The sequence below is a fragment of the Lampetra fluviatilis genome, chromosome 37, assembly GCF_964198595.1.
Source record: "Lampetra fluviatilis chromosome 37, kcLamFluv1.1, whole genome shotgun sequence".
Taxonomy (NCBI): domain Eukaryota; kingdom Metazoa; phylum Chordata; class Hyperoartia; order Petromyzontiformes; family Petromyzontidae; genus Lampetra; species Lampetra fluviatilis.
In genome coordinates, this window is record NC_136311.1 from 10,863,033 (window position 1) to 10,883,143 (window position 20,111).

Below are 20,111 nucleotides of genomic sequence, written 5' to 3' on the forward strand. Positions count from 1 at the left end.
GTTCGGAACTGAGGTCCGCCGAGTTTCTTGCAGAGGTGTGGACTCGAGTCATGTGACTTGGACTCGAGTCAGACTCGAGTCATGAATTTGATGACTTGCGACTCGACTTGGACTTGCATAACAATGACTTTGTCCCACCTCTGGTTTCTTGTACACCCACCCCCCCCCACTCGCGTCGCAGTTTGTGCTCAGTACCGGGCTCCTGTTGAACTCTAATAAGAAACTAAAATATTAACAAAAACTAAACATATCACAGCAGCCCGTGTGAGAGTTCCATTGCTACAAAAGCAAGAGGCAGAATGGGTTTAACACGCAGGAGGATTTCGCTACCAATATTATCCATAAGAGGTTTTGGGTTAGATCGTGTGCTGCATTAGTAACAAATTGGCATGTTTTGTTTCCGTGACAAACCTCACTAATTAGCTGTTTCGGGTGGTGTTGGGTTTAACGACACATTTATATTTTCGTGATCTAACCCAAAACCCTAGGTTATCGGCAGAATGGTGTTTGACAGATTTCAGATCTGCCTGTAAAACACACCGGATGCAATAGAACTCGTCTTGCATGAAAACCCGAGTCCTATCATGGAAAAGAAGAAGAGTAATAATCTAAACTATTAAACTATGTTTTTTTTTTACCAGGTAAGACCCCACTGAGTTATGTAGCTATTTTTCAGAAGCGACCTGGCAATCACAACTGACAGCTCAACGAAGTGGGTTTATCATCTACGTCACTGTCGCGTGGAAATTTATAGCAGCAGCCGAATACACTAAACGCGTGACGTTGATTATAAACGTCGAGGGAAAAACCGGAGGACCCGGAGAAAATTACACACGACCACGGGGAGAAAACGCAAACTCCAAATATACAGCAGCTGGTATCATGGTCGGAATCGAACCCACGACCTCCTGTATACCAGGCGAGGGAGATAACATCGCCTAGCCACCGTGGCGCCCCAAGAATATCTCACGAAACCAGACGAGGGGAGAACTGCGCATAAACGCATCATCTCCAGTGGTTTATTGTTACGCAACTGACACAAAACCCGGACATTTCAGGGGAAAAATAATATCTCTATAAATGCCCACGGAAGACTTACAGATTTCCCAGGAACGCTACCCCAATAAGAGAGCATCCTGGAAAAAATACTAGGGCAGGTAGCGACGCTGGCGTACAGCCCTTGAGCTAATCCACTCAATGGATGAGGCCCCCGCCCCACCATTCGGTGTGGGCCATGACCAAACTTGAGAGGGGTTCCACAATCGTGGATTATAATCCACTCTCCAGGTCTCGCCAGGACGTGTAGGCCACCCCGATTGCGGAAACACTGCGCTGTTGCTAAGGTGGGGGGCTGTGGGTTTTACTGGCGAGGCTGAGATATTACAGACCGGGTCTCGATTCGCGTTCTCGCAGATTGTTTGGCAGGCAACAGCCGAGTTTGTCGTTTGTTTTCAGCCACGGTCGGCGGACTACCTTTTCACCACGAAATAAAATCGGCCTTAGATTTTGTCTCCATCGATGTTTGGACATTTCAAAGTGTCGGTGAGAGTGCAGAGAAAACATCGAGATGGAAAATCTCGTGGGAGCCACCCATCAATATACGCAGAGTTTAGAGCTCACCCTTCGATCAGTCCAGGGCTGAGCACTGAAAAATACTTGTCCATTCCTCCATCGCTGTTCGGGGAGGTGGGGGGTGGAAGTGGATCTGGGGATTTGGGGGACCACGGGAAATATACCATGAGGAATCAAACCCTGATTCCTTGGAGGAATCAAACCCTGATTCCTTAGAAAACAGTTATTCGCCGTTCTTACCGCACTTCTTTTAAAACCAAAAGGTTCCAAAATAAATTTCAAAAAGCGGCAAGTAATAAAAATGTGTTAGTTTGACCCACACATTCCTGAGTGTTCAACACCTTGAGGAAGCCCTGCGTTTGTAGGTTTGAAAAACTCTTTAAGAATTTTTTTTTCATTTCTGGGACAAATCCTATGCATGCAAGTTTGCTCCGTGTGAACCGCAGCATGTCCCCAACATACTGTGGGCAGATACTCCGCGTGAAGCATATAGGCAGGAAACAGCCAAGCCCAGCATGGCGCGGGTTCACGCGACACTCCGCTCATTTTCACAGCAGCAGCGGCGGCGGCTGTTGGCTCGGCCATCAAACAAAGACGGAGTTCACCGCATCGCGCCGCTTTCAGATGCGCTTCTGCGGCCGTCTGGAGCGCTCTTCCTTCCGATATTAGGAAGAAGCCACTAGAGCTATACAATTTTAAATATACATTGAAAACCCATTTCTTTAGAACCGCTTTTTGTGTTTTGTTGTATGTCCTTCCGCAGCACCTCCGATTAGCACGGTTGGCTACGTATGGTGCGAAAGAAGTTCAACACACGTGCATATAATGCCAATAGCATCACCGATCTCCGCCCATCATCTCCCATCCAGCGGCATATGTGGCGTGCAGAGTTTTAATTATTTAAACTTTTTTCCCCACGACTACCTTGATGTCAATCGATTCGTTTAAAAGTCGAACCGATAATCAGTGTAATAATACTCGGAAACGCAGCACTAATTTTAACCCGATCGCAATATCAAGGACTCAATATATTATGGGGATCACTCACCATCTGTTTGCCGGAGCCGCGCAGACCATTGCGTATCCCGGCGGACATTAACTTCAGAATTCAGGTTCATCATCACACGCAGCTCTCGCGGCTAAGAGAAATAAAAAATATTGCTCCAAAATTCGGGCCATGCCTCCCTCCCAATTCATTTCAGGACGTGTCAACCTGTCGCCTTGTCCATCCCTCACCGCCACCCCCTGGGGCTTTCTCTCCCCCCCAAACCTCTACTTGGTTGAATGGGCCTCTTCCGGCAAGGTCGGCTGACTGCAAACGGCCGAATTTTCTCCGAGCTCCTTCGCCAGCCGCCGCTGGTAAAAGAAGAGGTGGAAGGGCAGGCCGAGGCTCAGCACCGAGACCGCCAGCAGAAGGCCGTTCACCTGTTGCAAAGACAAAGATCCCCCCTGTAGCCTTGACCGACTGTTGGGGCAAGTGCCGTTAGCGAGCAGCACCTGCGAAGGCCGGCACTGCGCATGAGGGGGTGGGTGGCCAGCACCACGCCGGGCCGCCTTTGTCTCCCCAGTGGCGATGTTTACACACTGCACGAGGCACAAATTTTAGGTTGAGTCGACCCAGGGGAGGTCCATGACCGGTTCAGGTAATCGTCACTGGTGTTGGCCGTGAGCGCGTATTGAACTCGGACCGCTTGGTTCGTAGCGCAGCGCTCTAACCGCTACACTACCGCTCCGCATAGATACCACGCACACACAGACACACACACACAGATACACACACACACAGATACACACACACACAGATACACACACACACAGATACACACACACAGACACGCGCACGTACCCAGAGGGCGCTGTCCTCCAGAGTGTTGTCCACCAGGACGAGGTGCAGTGGGTGTTGCAGCAGCGTCATCAGCGCACTGGTAAGGAACTGCACTCCGTTCAGGTACCCAAAGTGCGACTCGGGGAACCTGCACACAGAGAGAGAGAAGGCATGTACACACACACACACAGAAGGCATGTACCCACACACACACACAGAAGGCATGTACCCACACACACGCACAGAAGACATGTACCCACACACACACACACAGAAGGCATGTACACACACACACACAGAAGGCATGTACACACACACAGAAGGCATGTACCCACACACACACACACAGAAGGCATGTACACACACACACAGAGAAGGCATGTACCCACACACACACACACAGAAGGCCTGTACCCACACACACACACAGAAGGCATGTACACACACACACACAGAGAAGGCCTGTACCCACACACACACACACAGAAGGCCTGTACCCACACACACACACAGAAGGCATGTACCCACACACACACACACAGAAGGCCTGTACCCACACACACACAGAGAAGGCATGTACCCACACACACACACACAGAAGGCCTGTACCCACACACACACACAGAAGGCATGTACCCACACACACACACACAGAAGGCCTGTACCCACACACACACACAGAAGGCATGTACCCACACACACACAGAAGGCCTGTACCCACACACACACACAGAAGGCATGTACCCACACACACACACACAGAAGGCCTGTACCCACACACACACACAGAAGGCATGTACCCACACACACACAGAAGGCCTGTACCCACACACACACACACAGAAGGCCTGTACCCACACACACACACAGAAGGCATGTACCCACACACACACACACAGAAGGCCTGTACCCACACACACACACACAGAAGGCATGTACCCACACACACACACAGAAGGCATGTACACACACACACACACAGAAGACATGTACCCACACACACACACAGAAGACATGTACCCACACACACGCACAGAAGACATGTACCCACACACACACGCAGAAGGCATGTACCCACACACACACACAGAAGGCATGTACCCACACACACACACACAGAAGACATGTACCCACACACACACACAGAAGGCATGTACCCACACACACACACACAGAAGACATGTACCCACACACACACACAGAAGGCCTGTACCCACACACACACACAGAAGGCATGTACCCACACACACACACACAGAAGGCATGTACCCACACACACACACAGAAGGCATGTACCCACACACACACACACAGAAGGCATGTACCCACACACACACACACAGAAGGCATGTACCCACACACACGCACAGAAGACATGTACCCACACACACACACAGAAGACATGTACCCACACACACACACAGAAGGCATGTACCCACACACACACACACAGAAGGCATGTACCCACACACACACACACAGAAGGCATGTACCCCCACACACACACGCACAGAAGACATGTATCCACACTTCCAGCCAACGCAAATCGTCTCCTGTTGAGTATCAATGCGTTCTGTCGTCACAAACGCCCCCCCCCCACACCTCCGATGAGCACGGTTGGCTAACGTACGGTGCGAAAAAAGTTCGACATCCTGTACGTACAAACGTACAGACGTCCTTCCACCCCCCGCCCCCTGACGCACTTTCTCAAATGTTCCTGCACGGTATCCATGCCACAGCCTGTATCCTTCCCCCCACCCTCAAAGGCTTTCGCGCGACCTCCCGCCCCCCCCAGCGTGGGCTCGTTATTTACTTATCTATCTACAACATTCACATAAACACCTATAGAAAAGAAAATATATAAACATCTATATTTTTACAGCATTGGAACCTCATTTGCCAGTCGAAAAATATGATAATTGGTTTTTTACCCTTTTATCTGGCAACAAAACTGACACCTTTTTTATACAAGGAGTCATGTTTGCATAGACCACAATACCTGCAGTCGTAATGCAAACAAAAACACAACTCTGATAATGTATGCACTGTCTTTGAAGTTGATTGGTCCACACCCGAGACAGCTTTCCTTAGAGCGCCTTTTGGCGTCATCTGGTCCAACACCATGTGAGACTAGGCTCTAAAGAAAGCTGTCTCGGGTGTGGACCGATCAACTTCAAGGACAGTGCATACATGATCAGAGTTGTGTTTTTTGTTTGCATTACGACCGCAGGTATTGTGGTCTATGCAAACATGACTCCTCGTAAAAAAAAGGTGTCAGTTTTGTTGCCAGATAAAAGGGTAAAAAAACAATTATCATCTATATTTTTACGCCCGTCACGTTCCATAACCGCGGGGTTCCCCTGAGCGGGCGAGCGGCGGTGGCGTCTTGGCGCCAAAGACTCCGGCGGCGAGAAGGGGGCCCCCCCCGACCCCACCCCAAACACCCCCACCCCCCCATCCGGCGTGCGACTTACACCGCCGTGTAGAGCTCGTTGCACGCCATGGCCACGGCCGCGCGGTCCACGGTGTGCAGGATGAACGTGGCGATCTGAAACCCACGGGAGAGGACGCGGTCACGGTGGCGGGCGAGGCCTCGCGAATCCACGAGGACACTTGAGAACGACACAATCGTGATGCCAAGTCTCATCGAAAACCCGTCCGGATTCGTGTCGGAAAGATGCGTCGTAAATCGATCCACGGTGGCATTGTACGAACGTCGTGAATATCTTTGCTATCATTCGCGTTGTGCCCATGCTGCCGGGCAGGCGTTGCCGTGAGGCAAGGTGTGGGTGAGACCTGCAGGTGAAGGTTGGGCACCAGGCTCGTGATGCCGAACGCCAGCAGCAGCACGCTGGTCGTGAAGAAGACGCACATCGCTCTGCGCACCTTGGTGATCTTCCTCGACAGATCCCGCTCCTCCTCACTGCAACGACACCGTTACCGCCTCCGTTAGCGGTCTCTCCGCGTGGCCGGGGTGGTGGCACGGGGCAGTGACATGGGGCGGTGGCACTGGGGGGGTGACACTGGGGGGTGACACTGGGGGGTGACGCTGGGGGGTGACACTGGGGGGGTGACACTGGGGGGTGACACTGGGGGGGTGACACTGGGGGGGGTGACACTGGGGCGGTGGCACTGGGGGTGACACTGGGGGGGTGGCACTGGGGGGTGACGCTGGGGGGTGACACTGGGGGGGTGACACTGGGGGGTGACACTGGGGGGGTGACACTGGGGGGTGACACTGGGGGTGACACTGGGGGGGTGGCACTGGGGGGTGACACTGGGGGGGTGACACTGGGGGTGACACTGGGGGGGTGACACTGGGGGGTGACACTGGGGGGGGTGACACTGGGGGGTGACACTGGGGGGTGACACTGGGGGGGGTGACACTGGGGCGGTGGCACTGGGGGGGTGACACTGGGGGGGTGACACTGGGGGGGTGACACTGGGGGGTGACACTGGGGGGGTGACACTGGGGGGTGACACTGGGGGGGGTGACACTGGGGGGTGACACTGGGGGGGTGACACTGGGGGGTGACACTGGGGGGGGTGACACTGGGGGGTGACACTGGGGGGTGACACTGGGGGGGGTGACACTGGGGGGGTGACACTGGGGGGTGACACTGGGGGGGTGACACTGGGGGGTGACACTGGGGGGGTGACACTGGGGGGTGACACTGGGGGGGGGTGACACTGGGGGGGTGACACTGGGGGGGTGACACTGGGGGGTGACACTGGGGGGGGTGACACTGGGGGGTGACACTGGGGGGTGACACTGGGGGGGTGACACTGGGGGGTGACACTGGGGGGGTGACACTGGGGGGTGACACTGGGGGGGGTGACACTGGGGGGGTGACACTGGGGGGGTGACACTGGGGGGTGACACTGGGGGGGGTGACACTGGGGGGTGACACTGGGGGGTGACACTGGGGGGGGGTGACACTGGGGGGTGACACTGGGGGGGTGACGCTGGGGGGTGACACTGGGGGGGTGACACTGGGGGGTGACACTGGGGGGGTGACACTGGGGGGTGACACTGGGGGTGACACTGGGGGGGTGGCACTGGGGGGTGACACTGGGGGGGTGACACTGGGGGTGACACTGGGGGGGTGACACTGGGGGGTGACACTGGGGGGGGTGACACTGGGGGGTGACACTGGGGGGTGACACTGGGGGGGGTGACACTGGGGCGGTGGCACTGGGGGGGTGACACTGGGGGGGTGACACTGGGGGGGTGACACTGGGGGGTGACACTGGGAGGGTGACACTGGGGGGTGACACTGGGGGGGTGACACTGGGGGGTGACACTGGGGGGGGTGACACTGGGGGGTGACACTGGGGGGGTGACACTGGGGGGTGACATTGGGGGGGGTGACACTGGGGGGTGACACTGGGGGGGTGACACTGGGGGGGGTGACACTGGGGGGGTGACACTGGGGGGTGACACTGGGGGGGTGACACTGGGGGGTGACACTGGGGGGGTGACACTGGGGGGTGACACTGGGGGGGGTGACACTGGGGGGGTGACACTGGGGGGGTGACACTGGGGGGTGACACTGGGGGGGGTGACACTGGGGGGTGACACTGGGGGGTGACACTGGGGGGGTGACACTGGGGGGTGACACTGGGGGGGTGACACTGGGGGGTGACACTGGGGGGGTGACACTGGGGAGGTGACACTGGGGGGTGACACTGGGGGGGGTGACACTGGGGGGTGACACTGGGGGGTGACACTGGGGGGGGTGACACTGGGGGGGGTGACACTGGGGGGGTGACACTGGGGGGGTGACACTGGGAGGTGACACTGGGGGGGTGACACTGGGGGGTGACACTGGGGGGGTGACACTGGGGTGTGACACTGGGGGGGTGACACTGGGGGGGGTGACACTGGGGGGGTGACACTGGGGGAGTGACACTGGGGGGTGACACTGGGGGGGTGACACTGGGGGGTGACACTGGGGGGGTGACACTGGGGGGTGACACTGGGGGGGGTGACACTGGGGGGGTGACACTGGGGGGTGACACTGGGGGGTGACACTGGGGGGTGACACTGGGGGGGTGACACTGGAGGGTGACACTGGGGGGGTGACACTGGGGGGGTGACACTGGGGGGGTGACACTGGGGGGTGACACTGGGGGGTGACACTGGGGGGGTGACACTGGGGGGGTGACACTGGGGGTTGACACTGGGGGGGTGACACTGGGGGGTGACACTGGGGGGGTGACACTGGGGGGTGACACTGGGGGGGGTGACACTGGGGGGTGACACTGGGGGGGTGACACTGGGGGGTGACACTGGGGGGGGTGACACTGGGGGGTGACACTGGGGGGTGACACTGGGGGGGGTGACACTGGGGGGGTGACACTGGGGGGTGACACTGGGGGGGTGACACTGGGGGGTGACACTGGGGGGGTGACACTGGGGGGTGACACTGGGGGGGGTGACACTGGGGGGGTGACACTGGGGGGGTGACACTGGGGGGTGACACTGGGGGGGGTGACACTGGGGGGTGACACTGGGGGGTGACACTGGGGGGGTGACACTGGGGGGTGACACTGGGGGGGTGACACTGGGGGGTGACACTGGGGGGGGTGACACTGGGGGGGTGACACTGGGGGGGTGACACTGGGGGGTGACACTGGGGGGGGTGACACTGGGGGGTGACACTGGGGGGTGACACTGGGGGGGGTGACACTGGGGGGTGACACTGGGGGGGTGACACTGGGGGGGTGACACTGGGGGGGTGACACTGGGGGGTGACACTGGGGGGGTGACACTGGGGGGTGACACTGGGGGGGTGACACTGGGGGGGGTGACACTGGGGGGGTGACACTGGGGGAGTGACACTGGGGGGTGACACTGGGGGGGTGACACTGGGGGGTGACACTGGGGGGGTGACACTGGGGGGTGACACTGGGGGGGGTGACACTGGGGGAGTGACACTGGGGGGTGACACTGGGGGGTGACACTGGGGGGTGACACTGGGGGGGTGACACTGGGGGGTGACACTGGGGGGGTGACACTGGGGGGGTGACACTGGGGGGGTGACACTGGGGGGTGACACTGGGGGTGACACTGGGGGGGTGACACTGGGGGGGTGACACTGGGGGGGGTGACACTGGGGGGGGGGTGACACTGGGGGGGTGACACTGGGGGGTGACACTGGGGGGGTGACACTGGGGGGTGACACTGGGGGGGTGACACTGGGGGGGGTGACACTGGGGGGGGGTGACACTGGGGGGTGACACTGGGGGGGTGACACTGGGGGGGTGACACTGGGGGGGGATGACACTGGGGGGGTGACACTGGGGGGTGACACTGGGGGGGGGTGACACTGGGGGGTGACACTGGGGGGGTGACACTGGAGGGGGTGACACTGGGGGGGTGACACTGGGGGGTGACACTGGGGGGGTGACACTGGGGGGGGTGACACTGGGGGGGTGACACTGGGGGGTGACACTGGGGGGGTGACACTGGGGGGTGGCACTGGGGGGTGACACTGGGGGGTGACACTGGGGGGTGACACTGGGGGGTGGCACTGGGGGGGTGACACTGGGGGGTGACACTGGTGGGTGACACTGGGGGGTGACACTGGGGGGTGACACTGGTGGGTGACACTGGGGGGTGACACTGGGGGGTGACACTGGGGGGTGACACTGGGGGGTGGCACTGGGGGGTGACACTGGGGGGTGACACTGGGGGGTGACACTGGGGGGTGGCACTGGGGGGGTGACACTGGGGGGTGACACTGGGGGGTGGCACTGGGGGGGTGACACTGGGGGGTGACACTGGTGGGTGACACTGGGGGGTGACACTGGGGCGGTGGCACTGGGGGGGTGACACTGGGGGGGTGACACTGGGGGGTGACACTGGGGGATGACACTGGGGGGGGGAGGTGACACTGGGGGGGGTGACACTAGGGGGTGACACTGGGGGGTGACACTGGGGGGGGGTGACACTGGGGGGTGACACTCGGGGGGTTGACACTGGGGGGTGACACTGAGGCGGTGGCATGGGGCGGTGACACTGGGGGGTGACACTGGGGGGGGGGGGTGACACTGGGGCGGTGGCACTGGGGGGTGATACTGGGGGGTGACACTGGGGGGGTGACACTGGGGGGTGACACTGGGGGGGTGACACTGGGGGGTGACACTGGGGGGGGGAGGTGACACTGGGGGGGGTGACACTAGGGGGTGACACTGGGGGGTGACACTGGGGGGGGGTGACACTGGGGGGTGACACTCCGGGGGTTGACACTGGGGGGTGACACTGGGGCGGTGGCACGGGGCGGTGACACTGGGGGGTGACACGGGGGGGGGGGTGACACTGGGGCGGTGGCACTGGGGGGGTGACACTTGGGGGGGGGGGGTGACACTGGGGGGGGTGGCACTGGGGGCGAACCGACCCTACCTTTGAGCGACGGCCGGGTCGGCCCTGGCGGCGGCCGTCTCCCGCATGAGCATGTGGCCCAGCAGGGGGCACACGAGCAGGCACAGCGGCTGCAGCAGCCCAAACACCGTCACGTACAACTCCGTGTCTGCGCGCGGCCACGACGCACCACAAAGACAAAATCCCACCGCCACCAGGATAGCCTTCAACGGACTGCCAGGGCAAGTGCCGTTAGCGAGCACCGATTACCTTACTACTACTATTTTTATTTTACCAAGTAAGGCCCACTGATTTATGTAGCTCTCTTTCAGAAGCGACCTGGCCATCACTAATGACAGCTCAACGAAGTGGGCTTATCATCATCATCGTCACGTGCACATTTATAGCAGCTAAATGCTCCAAATGGGTGACGTTGATTCTAAATGTGGAGGGGAAAACCCAGAAGACCATCACGGGGGGAGAGACACGCAAACTCCAAATATACAGCAGTAGGCATTGTTAGGTTTGGGCTCGAACCCACGACCTCCTGCACACCAGGCGAGGTGGTAAACATCTCCTATCCACCGTGATGACGATGAGAGAGAGACACACAAACTCCAAATATACATCAGCAGGCGTCAGGGTAGAACCCACGACCTCCTGCACACCAGGCGAGGTAGTCAACATCTCCTAGCCACCTCGGCTCGAAATTCTCAGACTTCGCTACCTCAAGAAAACACTCCTGCTGGTTTTGTTTTTGTATTGCTTCTTGTAACTTGCTGACCCGCCCCTACAGGACATCTGTGAAAAAGAGCTTCATAGCTCATCGGATTTCTCCTGCGATCTAGATAAAGATTCTGCTTCTGGGAGGGGGAGGGGGGGGGGGGAGTTAAAATTCCTAATATATAAAAAGTGTATTGGGTCCCACGAATACATTGCTTGTGGATTTTCCCCGAAATGCAACGTTCCAGCAACGTATTGTCATTTTTATTTCAGTAAAAATGAGTTTATTCGGAAGTAATAAACTCATTCATCTCAACCGCGGTTGAGACATATTTGTCACCGATGTTGGCCGTGAGCGCTAATCGAACTCGGAGGGCCGCCGACTTTGTAGGGCGGCAGCGCTAACCGCTGCGCCACCGCTCCCCGGCACGCTCGGCGTCACGCGGCTCTCTCACCCGCGGGTCCCCCGGGCAGGAGGCTGCCCAGCGAGCCCAGGTAGAAGGTCAGGTGGAGCTGGGTCACGGCCATCGTGACCATGCTCCACAGCATCACGGGGGTGAAGATGCTCCTCATGAACGCCAGGCTGCCTGCGGACGCACGACAAAGACAAAGATCCCCCGTGGAGCCTTACAACAGACTGTTGGGGCAAGTGCTGTTAGCGAGTAGCAGTGCCCATGAAGGCCGCCACGGCACACGAGGGGGTGGGTGGCCAGCACCACGCCCGGCCGCCTTTGTCTCTCCAGTGGTGATGTTTACCACACACCGCACCGGGTACTCATTTGAGGCTGAGTCGACGTAGGGGAGGCCCAGGAGCGGTTTAGACAATCGTCACCGGTGTTGGGGGCCGTGAGCGGGAATCAAACTCGGGTGGCCGGGTTCGTAGCTACATGTACACAACGCCTGGGCACGTGAACATGTAGCTTCTGAAAGAGAGCCACGTAGCCCAGTGGAAGTTGGTAAAAGAAAAAGAAAATACTTTAGAGAGAATCACCCCTGCCAGAGGAATGAGGAATTTCCACCAGCGGCTCCGGGGGGGGGGGGGGTGTTGGCTGTTAAACCGGAGATCACTTTGACTGAATAAAAAAAAAAGGTTTTGATATCTTCGTGAACGCGACAATCATTCGCGAGCGAGCAACGTACGCTCGGTGGAGGCGCGGTCAGCGGGCTGCAGCAGGGAGTGCTGCTCGCGCAGGTCGGGCCGCAGGCGGTAGCCCATGGCGGCCATCTGAGCGTAGAACTCCTTGCCCTGCGTGCCGCGCTGCGAGCCGCGGAAACTCAGCTTCAGCCGGATGCTGCACGCGGGGGCAGCACGCGCACACACGGGTACAAAACAAAGACAAAGATCCCCCGTGTAACCTGTAACAGACTGTAGGGGCAAGTGCTGTTGGCGAGTAGCACCTATGAAGGCCGGCACGGCACACGAGGGGGTGGGTGGCCAGCACCACGCCTTTGTCAGCAGCGTCCTGCTACATTTAAAACTCACACGAGCGAGGGGGAAACACTCTATCCCCGTACCAATGGAAACAGGTGGCAATTAGTCCGCTCGCTGGACGGGGAAGCCAGGGGTTCGGCTCCACCTCGATGAACCACGGGGACATTCACGCGGTGATCCACCAACCCTCGCTGCCTCCGCAGCGCTGGATTACAGGCCATTTGCGTGGCGTAGCGCAACCGCCGGCCACTGGCTGGCCGCCGTTTGTTATTGTTGTTGTTGTTTGTTGTTGACGATGGACGCGGGTCTACTCACGAGTGGTTCATGTGCGCGGGGCCCGTCATGGCTTCCTCGGGCCAGCCGAACATGGCGTTGAGGAAGATGACCACGGCCAGCAAGGCCCAGCCCAGGCAGATGTAGATGAAGGGGACTCCGGCCTCGTACATCACCTGCGGCGGGAGCAACGCGGCCGACTCTCGTCACCCTCTCTGCCTCTCCTCTCCCCGGACGTGCCGAGAGGCTCAACGGAACTGGCCCAACGTTCCGGAGCGCGACCCTCCTGGAATGAATGCGTCTTCGGCCGGGCCATCGGACAAAGACGGCGGTCGCCGCATCGCGCGGCGCTTTCCGATGCGCTTTTGTGGCCGTCTGGAACGAGCTCTTCCTTCCGATATTAGGAAGGCACCTGAGCTATGCACTTTTAAATCATCATCGTCCAGATTGACAAAGTCATTTCTTTGCAACTGCTTTTTGTGTGTTAGTTTGTTGTCCTTCCCCCACACGTCCGATTATCACGGTTGGCTAGGTAGGGTGCGAAAGAAGTTCAACATACAGTAGATGCTTCCATGCGCAGTGACCGGGACATCCGTGGGATCGGAACCGCGAACCTCTGCGACAAGCGCGCGGACGTGCCGCCGACATGGCCGGCGTGCCACCCACCACGTGACGAGATCTCACGATGTGCCACCCACCACGTGACGAGATCTCAGGGCGTGCCACCCACCACGTGACGAGATCTCACGATGTGCCACCCACCACGTGACGAGATCTCAGGGCGTGCCACCGACCACGTGACGAGATCTCAGGGCGTGCCACCCACCACGTGACGAGATCTCAGGGCGTGCCACCGACCACGTGACGAGATCTCAGGGCGTGCCACCCACCTTGAGGATGGTCATGGTGAAGGCTGCCGAGCAGAAGGAACCCAGCAGCAGGGCGGAGAACACGTTGGATATCGTCTGGAACATTTCAGCAAGCTGGGGAGGGGGCACACAGTCACACACACACGGTCACACACACACAGTCACACACACACACAATCACACGAACACACACACACGGTTACACACACACACGGTCACACACACACACAGTCACACACACAGTCACACACACACACGGTTACGCACACACACGGTCACACAAACACACACGGTTATACAAAAATACAAATATCCCCCGTATAGCCTTAACAGACTGTTGGGGCAAGCAGGGAATCGACCTCGGGTCGCCGGGTTCGTAGCGCAGCACGCTACCCGCTACACTCCCGTACACACACGGGTACACGCACACACATATGGATACACACACACAGGTACACACGCTATCATTTGTGATAGCCAGGTCGCTTCTGTAAAAAGAACTCGATAGCTACTCGGTAAAATACCAAATAGCGTGTTGAGTTTTTAGTTTTATAGTTTAGAGGCGGCGGATACGAGAAAGGACGGAGGACTCCGTCGGGGACGTGAGAGCGGCTCGAGGCGACGGTAATCGCGTCGCGGAGTTCACAAAGCGACGGCGCGCCGTGACCCCCAGGTCAGCCGATTCTCGCGTTCCCAAATCCCCCCCCGCCCCATCGACGTGACGGGTTGCGGACGCGCGCGACGCAGCGACGCAGCGACAACGATCGCCCGCTCACCATCTGGCCCGAGACGTTGATGCACATCCCTCCGAATCCGTTGAGCGACACGGCGACGAACACGAGCGTGGAGAGACCTGCACGCACGCACGCACACACGCACACACGCACGCACGCACGCACACACGCACACACGCACGCACGTGACCGCGCGCCCCGCTGGTCCGTGCCCGTCGCGCGCCGCGTGCAGTCAACGCCGTCGCGTGACATCGTCGTCCGTCGTGAGTTGGCCGAATCGCCTCTGGAAGCGAGCCGCGTGGCTCAGAGCGCGTAGGCTCGGCGGGGCGGCGAGCCCGCTCTCCGCCCCGCTTCCAAGCCGGATCTCCGGGACTGAGGTCCCGCGGATGTTCTGTTTGTTGTTGTTGTTGTTTGTTGTGTTTGAGCACCACTGCCAACGCAGAAGCGGCAGCAGCGGCGGCGGCGGCGACGCCACCAAGGAATTTGTTCGTGAAAAAATAATCGAGCGGGGACTTGGCCGACTGGAGAAGAATTATCGATCAGACGGTTTCCCAAATCCGGGCCCCCCCAGCATGAAAAGCGATTATTTTGAACAACACAGCAACGCATATAGGCAGCTTCAGCTAATTCAATACCTCTGGACAAAAACAAATTTGAATTTAAAACGGGATATTTTTTTTATCCCAAACTTGTTGCGTTTCGGGAGGTATGGAGGAGTTTGCGTGAATCGGGGCGGTGAGCGTCACTCACTGCCCGGGTTGGCCGCCGTGTAGGAGAAGAAGATGCAGGAGAGGCAGAACGCAGCGCTGAGGAGAAACAGACAAACAAACTACTTGTTATTTGTCCAGGCAAGGCCCACTTACATGCATGTTGAACTTCTTTCGTGGGAACGACAACAGACTAAACACAAAAAGCAGTTCTAAAGAAATTAGTTTATCAATCTAGATTAGATTTTTTAAAAGTGCATCGCTGCAGTGGCTTCCTAATATCTGGAGGAAGAACGTTCCAGACGGACGCAGAAGCAAGCGATGCGGTGACCACCGCCTTCATCCAATGGCGAGCAAAAAGCCGCTGCGAGGATGACGGGAGTCTGCGTGATGGTTTATGCTGTGCAGCTCTTTTTCAGAAGCGACCTGGCCACAACGAAGTGGCTTGTCACGTGGGAATGTGTAGTAGCAGCCAAATACTCTAAACGCGTGGTGACGTTGATTCTAAATGTGGGCGGGAAAAACCGGGAGGGCTCTGAGAAAAATCCACGCGACCACGGGGAGAGAGAGAAAGAGAGATGCAAACTCCACATATACAGCAGGCGTCAGGGTCGGGTTTGAACCCACGACCTCCTGCACACCAGGCGAGATAGTCAACATCTTCTAGCCACCGTGATGATGATGAGAGAGAGAGAGACGCAAACTCAAAATATACAGCAGCAGCAGGCGTCAGGGTCGGGTTTCAACCCACGACCTCCTGCACACCAGGCGAGGTAGTCAACATCTCCTAGCCACCCCTCCGTGAGCCTACACAACTCTCGGCACAGTCGCTAGCAGAACGAACCGATCGATACCCAATCGCGGCTGTTATCGCCACCACCTACTCCCCTGACCTCTCTGCGTGCCACCGCTACGCACCGGGCTGAACACCACCACCGCCAATCCACTGGAAATCAGATTCCCAATTAAATTTCTGCTCTACACCCTCCCTGCCTTCTCCCTACCCAACCCTCCCCCTCCGCTCTACCGACAACCAATATCTTGACAACCAATATCTTGACAACGGAATGTTTCGTCAACAGAGCATGCCTCCTATTTTTTGTTTTTGCAGCAACATGCACATACGTGCGCACACAAACACAGCTGCACAGTCCACGGGAGGAGAGCCTTTCGTGATTCACAACCCGACTCAGATGCACTCGAGGTGTCCCCAGAGTGAGCGCCTTTCCATCATATATCGACGTACGCGTGTGTACGTCGATCTTCTGTAGCGCTGCACGTAGCTAGCCAACGGGAAATATTTAGGCGTTAGCAATTTGCACGGGCTATGTTACGCGACGACTAAGTACTGGGACCGCCTGCTTTGTTAATCCACTGCCGCTGTCGTGGGCACCGCAGAGACGGTGGCGAGGAGATGTTGACTACCTCGCCTGGTGTGCAGGAGGTCGTGGGTTCGATCCCGACCCTGACGCCTGCTGCTGTATATTTTGAGTTTGCGTCTCTCTCTCTCTCATCATCACGGTGGCTAGGAGATGTTGACTACCTCGCCTGGTGTGCAGGAGGTCGTGGGTTCGATCCCGACCCTGACGCCTGCTGCTGTATATTTGGAGTTTGCGTGTCTCTCTCTCATCATCATCACGGTGGATAGGAGATGTTGACTACCTCGCCTGGTGTGCAGGAGGTCGTGAGTTCAAACCCGACCCTGACGCCTGCTGCTGTATATTTTGAGTTTGCGTCTCTCTCTCTCTCATCATCACGGTGGCTAGGAGATGTTGACTACCTCGCCTGGTGTACAGGAGGTCGTGGGTTCGATCCCGAACCTGACGTCTGCTGCTGTATATTTGGAGTTTGCGTCTCTCTCTCTCATCATCATCACGGTGGCTAGGAGATGTTGACTACCTCGCCTGGTGTGCAGGAGGTCGTGGATTCGAACGTGACCCTGACGCCTGCTGCTGTATATTTGGAGTCTGCGTGCCTCTCTCTCCCTGTCGTCGCGTGGATTTTTATCCGGGTCCTCTATTTTCTCCCTCCACGTGTAAAAACAACGCGTTTCGAGTATTTGGCCAATAAAAAAATGTCCACGTGACAAGCCACTTCGTCGAGCTATCATTTGTGGCCAGGTCGCTTCTGAAAAGGAAGCTCATAGCTCAGTGGGCTTCAGCTGGTAAAATAAAAATAGAAACTCATATTTGTTGTGCTACGTTTACCAACCCTACACTCTACACTCCGATCGTGTGTTTTGCACTGTTAGTTGTTGTCGCCCCGTGCCCCTACTGGACATCTGCGGAAAAAAGAGCTTTTACAGCTCATCGGATTTCTCCTGCGGTCTAAATACATATTCTGATTCAGTCACTGCCCTTTTCTTGTTGTTGTGTTAGTTTGTTGTCCTTCCCCCGCACCTCCCGTTATCGCGCTTGGCTACGTACGGTGCGAAAGAAGTTCAACGTACAGCACACACACGCCCCGACCTCGCTTCTATAACTCCCACGGGGTGTCCGACGTTTCGCCCCACGCGCCCGAGAGTTCCTACACGGTGGGCAGCCGGGGGAGGGGAAGTGGTTTTGTTGAACTTGCTCGCTCCGACGGCTGCACTGCACGCGGAAACCAAACTTGGACGGTGACGGCAGGAAACGAGTGGCCTCGACTCTGTTTCAAATATCGCCACGGTGACGCCAACAACCGCCGTGATCCGGTGGAGGCCTTTCCTGGCTACCTGGCTACCTGGCTACCCAGCGGGTGCCGTACCTGGCCATCTGGCTACCCGGTGGAGGCCTTACCTGCCTACCTGGCTGCCAAGTGGATGCGCTACCTGTCTATCCAGCGAAGGCCGTACCTCACCACCCACTGAATGCCGAGCGTGGCTACCCGGTGGAGGCCGTACCTGCCGATCTGGCGGAGGCGGCGAGCCCCGTAGCGGTCCATGAGCACCCCCAGGGGCAGCACGGTGGCTGCCTGCACGAAGGCGCCCACGGTGAAGGCGACGTGCAGCCGCGTCTCCTGCCTGGGGCACGACGCGTAGCCGCCGGCCTCACGCAACGCCACGACGCCGGAGACGTTGTCCGGCAGATCGGAGGGTGCGGCCGTTGCGTTCAGCCCCTCTGCGTGCAGAGAGGGCAAGGGAGGGGGGGGTGTGAGGGCGAACGCGATATCAATTGTCAAGACACCGGGTGCCGTGTGATTTGTTTTTTTATGGTGCGACGGTTTATTGCGATTTTTTTTTTTACGTTTCACTAGGACATAAACCATTCCCAATTGAAACAAACGACGCTAATCACGCATGCGACGGTAGCTTTAAAACAACGGACGGGGGCTATGTATTATTGTTAGTTAGTATCGTGAACCTCTTCCACAAGTAGATGAACTCGACTCCTCTTGCATACCAACGCGGGGTGGTCATTCACATCTCGCCACCTCGGCGCCCACCTCGATGTTGTCCAGATTCCAATGCCCAATACACATTCGCACCTCCGATGAGCACGCTTGGCTACGTACGGTGCGAAAGAAGTCTATGCATTCAACGCACATACCACTAGGGCCATGTCACCCATCCCGTGGAAGTTGACACCAAAAGTAAGGTTCAGGCTCAGGATGAGGTGACATATGTATCACCGTGTGAGCTTCCACCGATTAAAAACGAATTTCTGTAGATCTGCTTCTTGTTGCTGTGCTGAGCTCGTTGCGCTAAGCCACGATCAGCGCGGTTGGCTTACGCACGGCCTCGAAAGAAGAAGTTGAATGTGCGTACAGATGTGCACTGCTCTCGCTCTCTCTCTCTTTTTTACGATCAGTGGAAACAAGAAGATGCTCGGTGTATTCGGCACTTTGCTTCGTTCATCATTTCATAATTTTTTTTAAAAATTAAATTAACATTTTTAAACTCTGCTTTATGTAAAGCCCCACCTCTCGCTCACTCTCTCGCTCGCTCTCTCTCGCTCGCTCTCTCTCGCTCGCTCTCTCTCGCTCGCTCTCTCTCGCTCTCTCACCGTCCGGCTGGGCGCAGAGTCCCGAGAAGACGCCCTCGGCCATGAGGACGGGCAGCAGGGAGCTCCATCCCAGCAGCGCCCCCGAGGTGACGAGGCTCTCCAGCAGTGCCGTGCTGGCCAGCCACCAGCGACGCGCCAGCGACCAGCCCTTGCCAGCGCCGCGCATGTCTGCAAACTCGCCTGCCACAGCCGCAGGCAAGCCACCACCATCGGGTTCCAGTTCAAACCGAACTGCTAAAAACACGTTTTTGTTTTCTTGGTTCTTTCGGTAAAGTCACGTAGAATGGAAATAATAAAATAATACAAATAAAACATAATGAAATAATTCTCATGACGTTTCGGCCACAACGCAAGCAGCCGTCCTCAGGTGGAGAGCAGGTCTGTCGAGTAGACCGAGTGGAGAGCAGGTCTGTCTACTCGACAGACCTGCTCTCCACCTGAGGACGGCTGCTTACGTTGTGGCCGAAACGTCGTGAGAATTATTTTATTGTTTTATTTTCATTATTTTATTATTTCCTTTCTACGTGACTTTACCAAAAGAACCAAGAAGATGAATCCCTGCAGTCACGAAAGCTTTAAATCGAAATGTTTTTATTTTTTTACCAGGTTAGGTCCCACCGAGCTATG

At 57.3% G+C, this 20,111-nt stretch overlaps 1 protein-coding gene across 1 annotated transcript; it reads right to left on the bottom strand.

Annotated features, from left to right (window-relative positions):
• Positions 1-1,982: 1,982 nt before the first annotated feature.
• On the bottom strand, positions 1,983-19,650 carry LOC144945442 (large neutral amino acids transporter small subunit 4-like). The gene is made up of 13 exons (XM_078873959.1): positions 19,485-19,650; positions 18,383-18,599; positions 15,545-15,600; positions 14,837-14,913; positions 14,082-14,174; positions 13,234-13,367; positions 12,627-12,778; positions 11,942-12,073; positions 10,806-10,932; positions 6,194-6,320; positions 5,872-5,945; positions 3,419-3,545; positions 1,983-2,997 (listed from the first exon to the last, which is right to left on the bottom strand). Exons 1-13 carry the CDS (start codon positions 19,648-19,650, stop codon positions 2,845-2,847), a joined length of 1,635 nt encoding a protein of 544 aa, XP_078730085.1. The 3' UTR covers positions 1,983-2,844.
• Positions 19,651-20,111: the final 461 nt, after the last annotated feature.

What these genes read in the sequence shown, in the direction of transcription:
- LOC144945442 (XM_078873959.1), bottom strand. Translation starts at nt 19,650, where the DNA reads ATGCGCGGCGCTGGCAAGGGCTGGTCGCTGGCGCGTCGCTGGTGGCTG. An exon ending in CGCCTCCGCCAGATCGGCAG is followed by an intron (nt 15,601 to 18,382) that starts GTACGGCCTCCA and finishes GTTTCTCCTCAG; the next exon opens with CGCTGCGTTCTGCCTCTCCT. An exon ending in CCCGCGCACATGAACCACTC is followed by an intron (nt 12,779 to 13,233) that starts GTGAGTAGACCC and finishes CCCCGCGTGCAG; the next exon opens with CATCCGGCTGAAGCTGAGTT.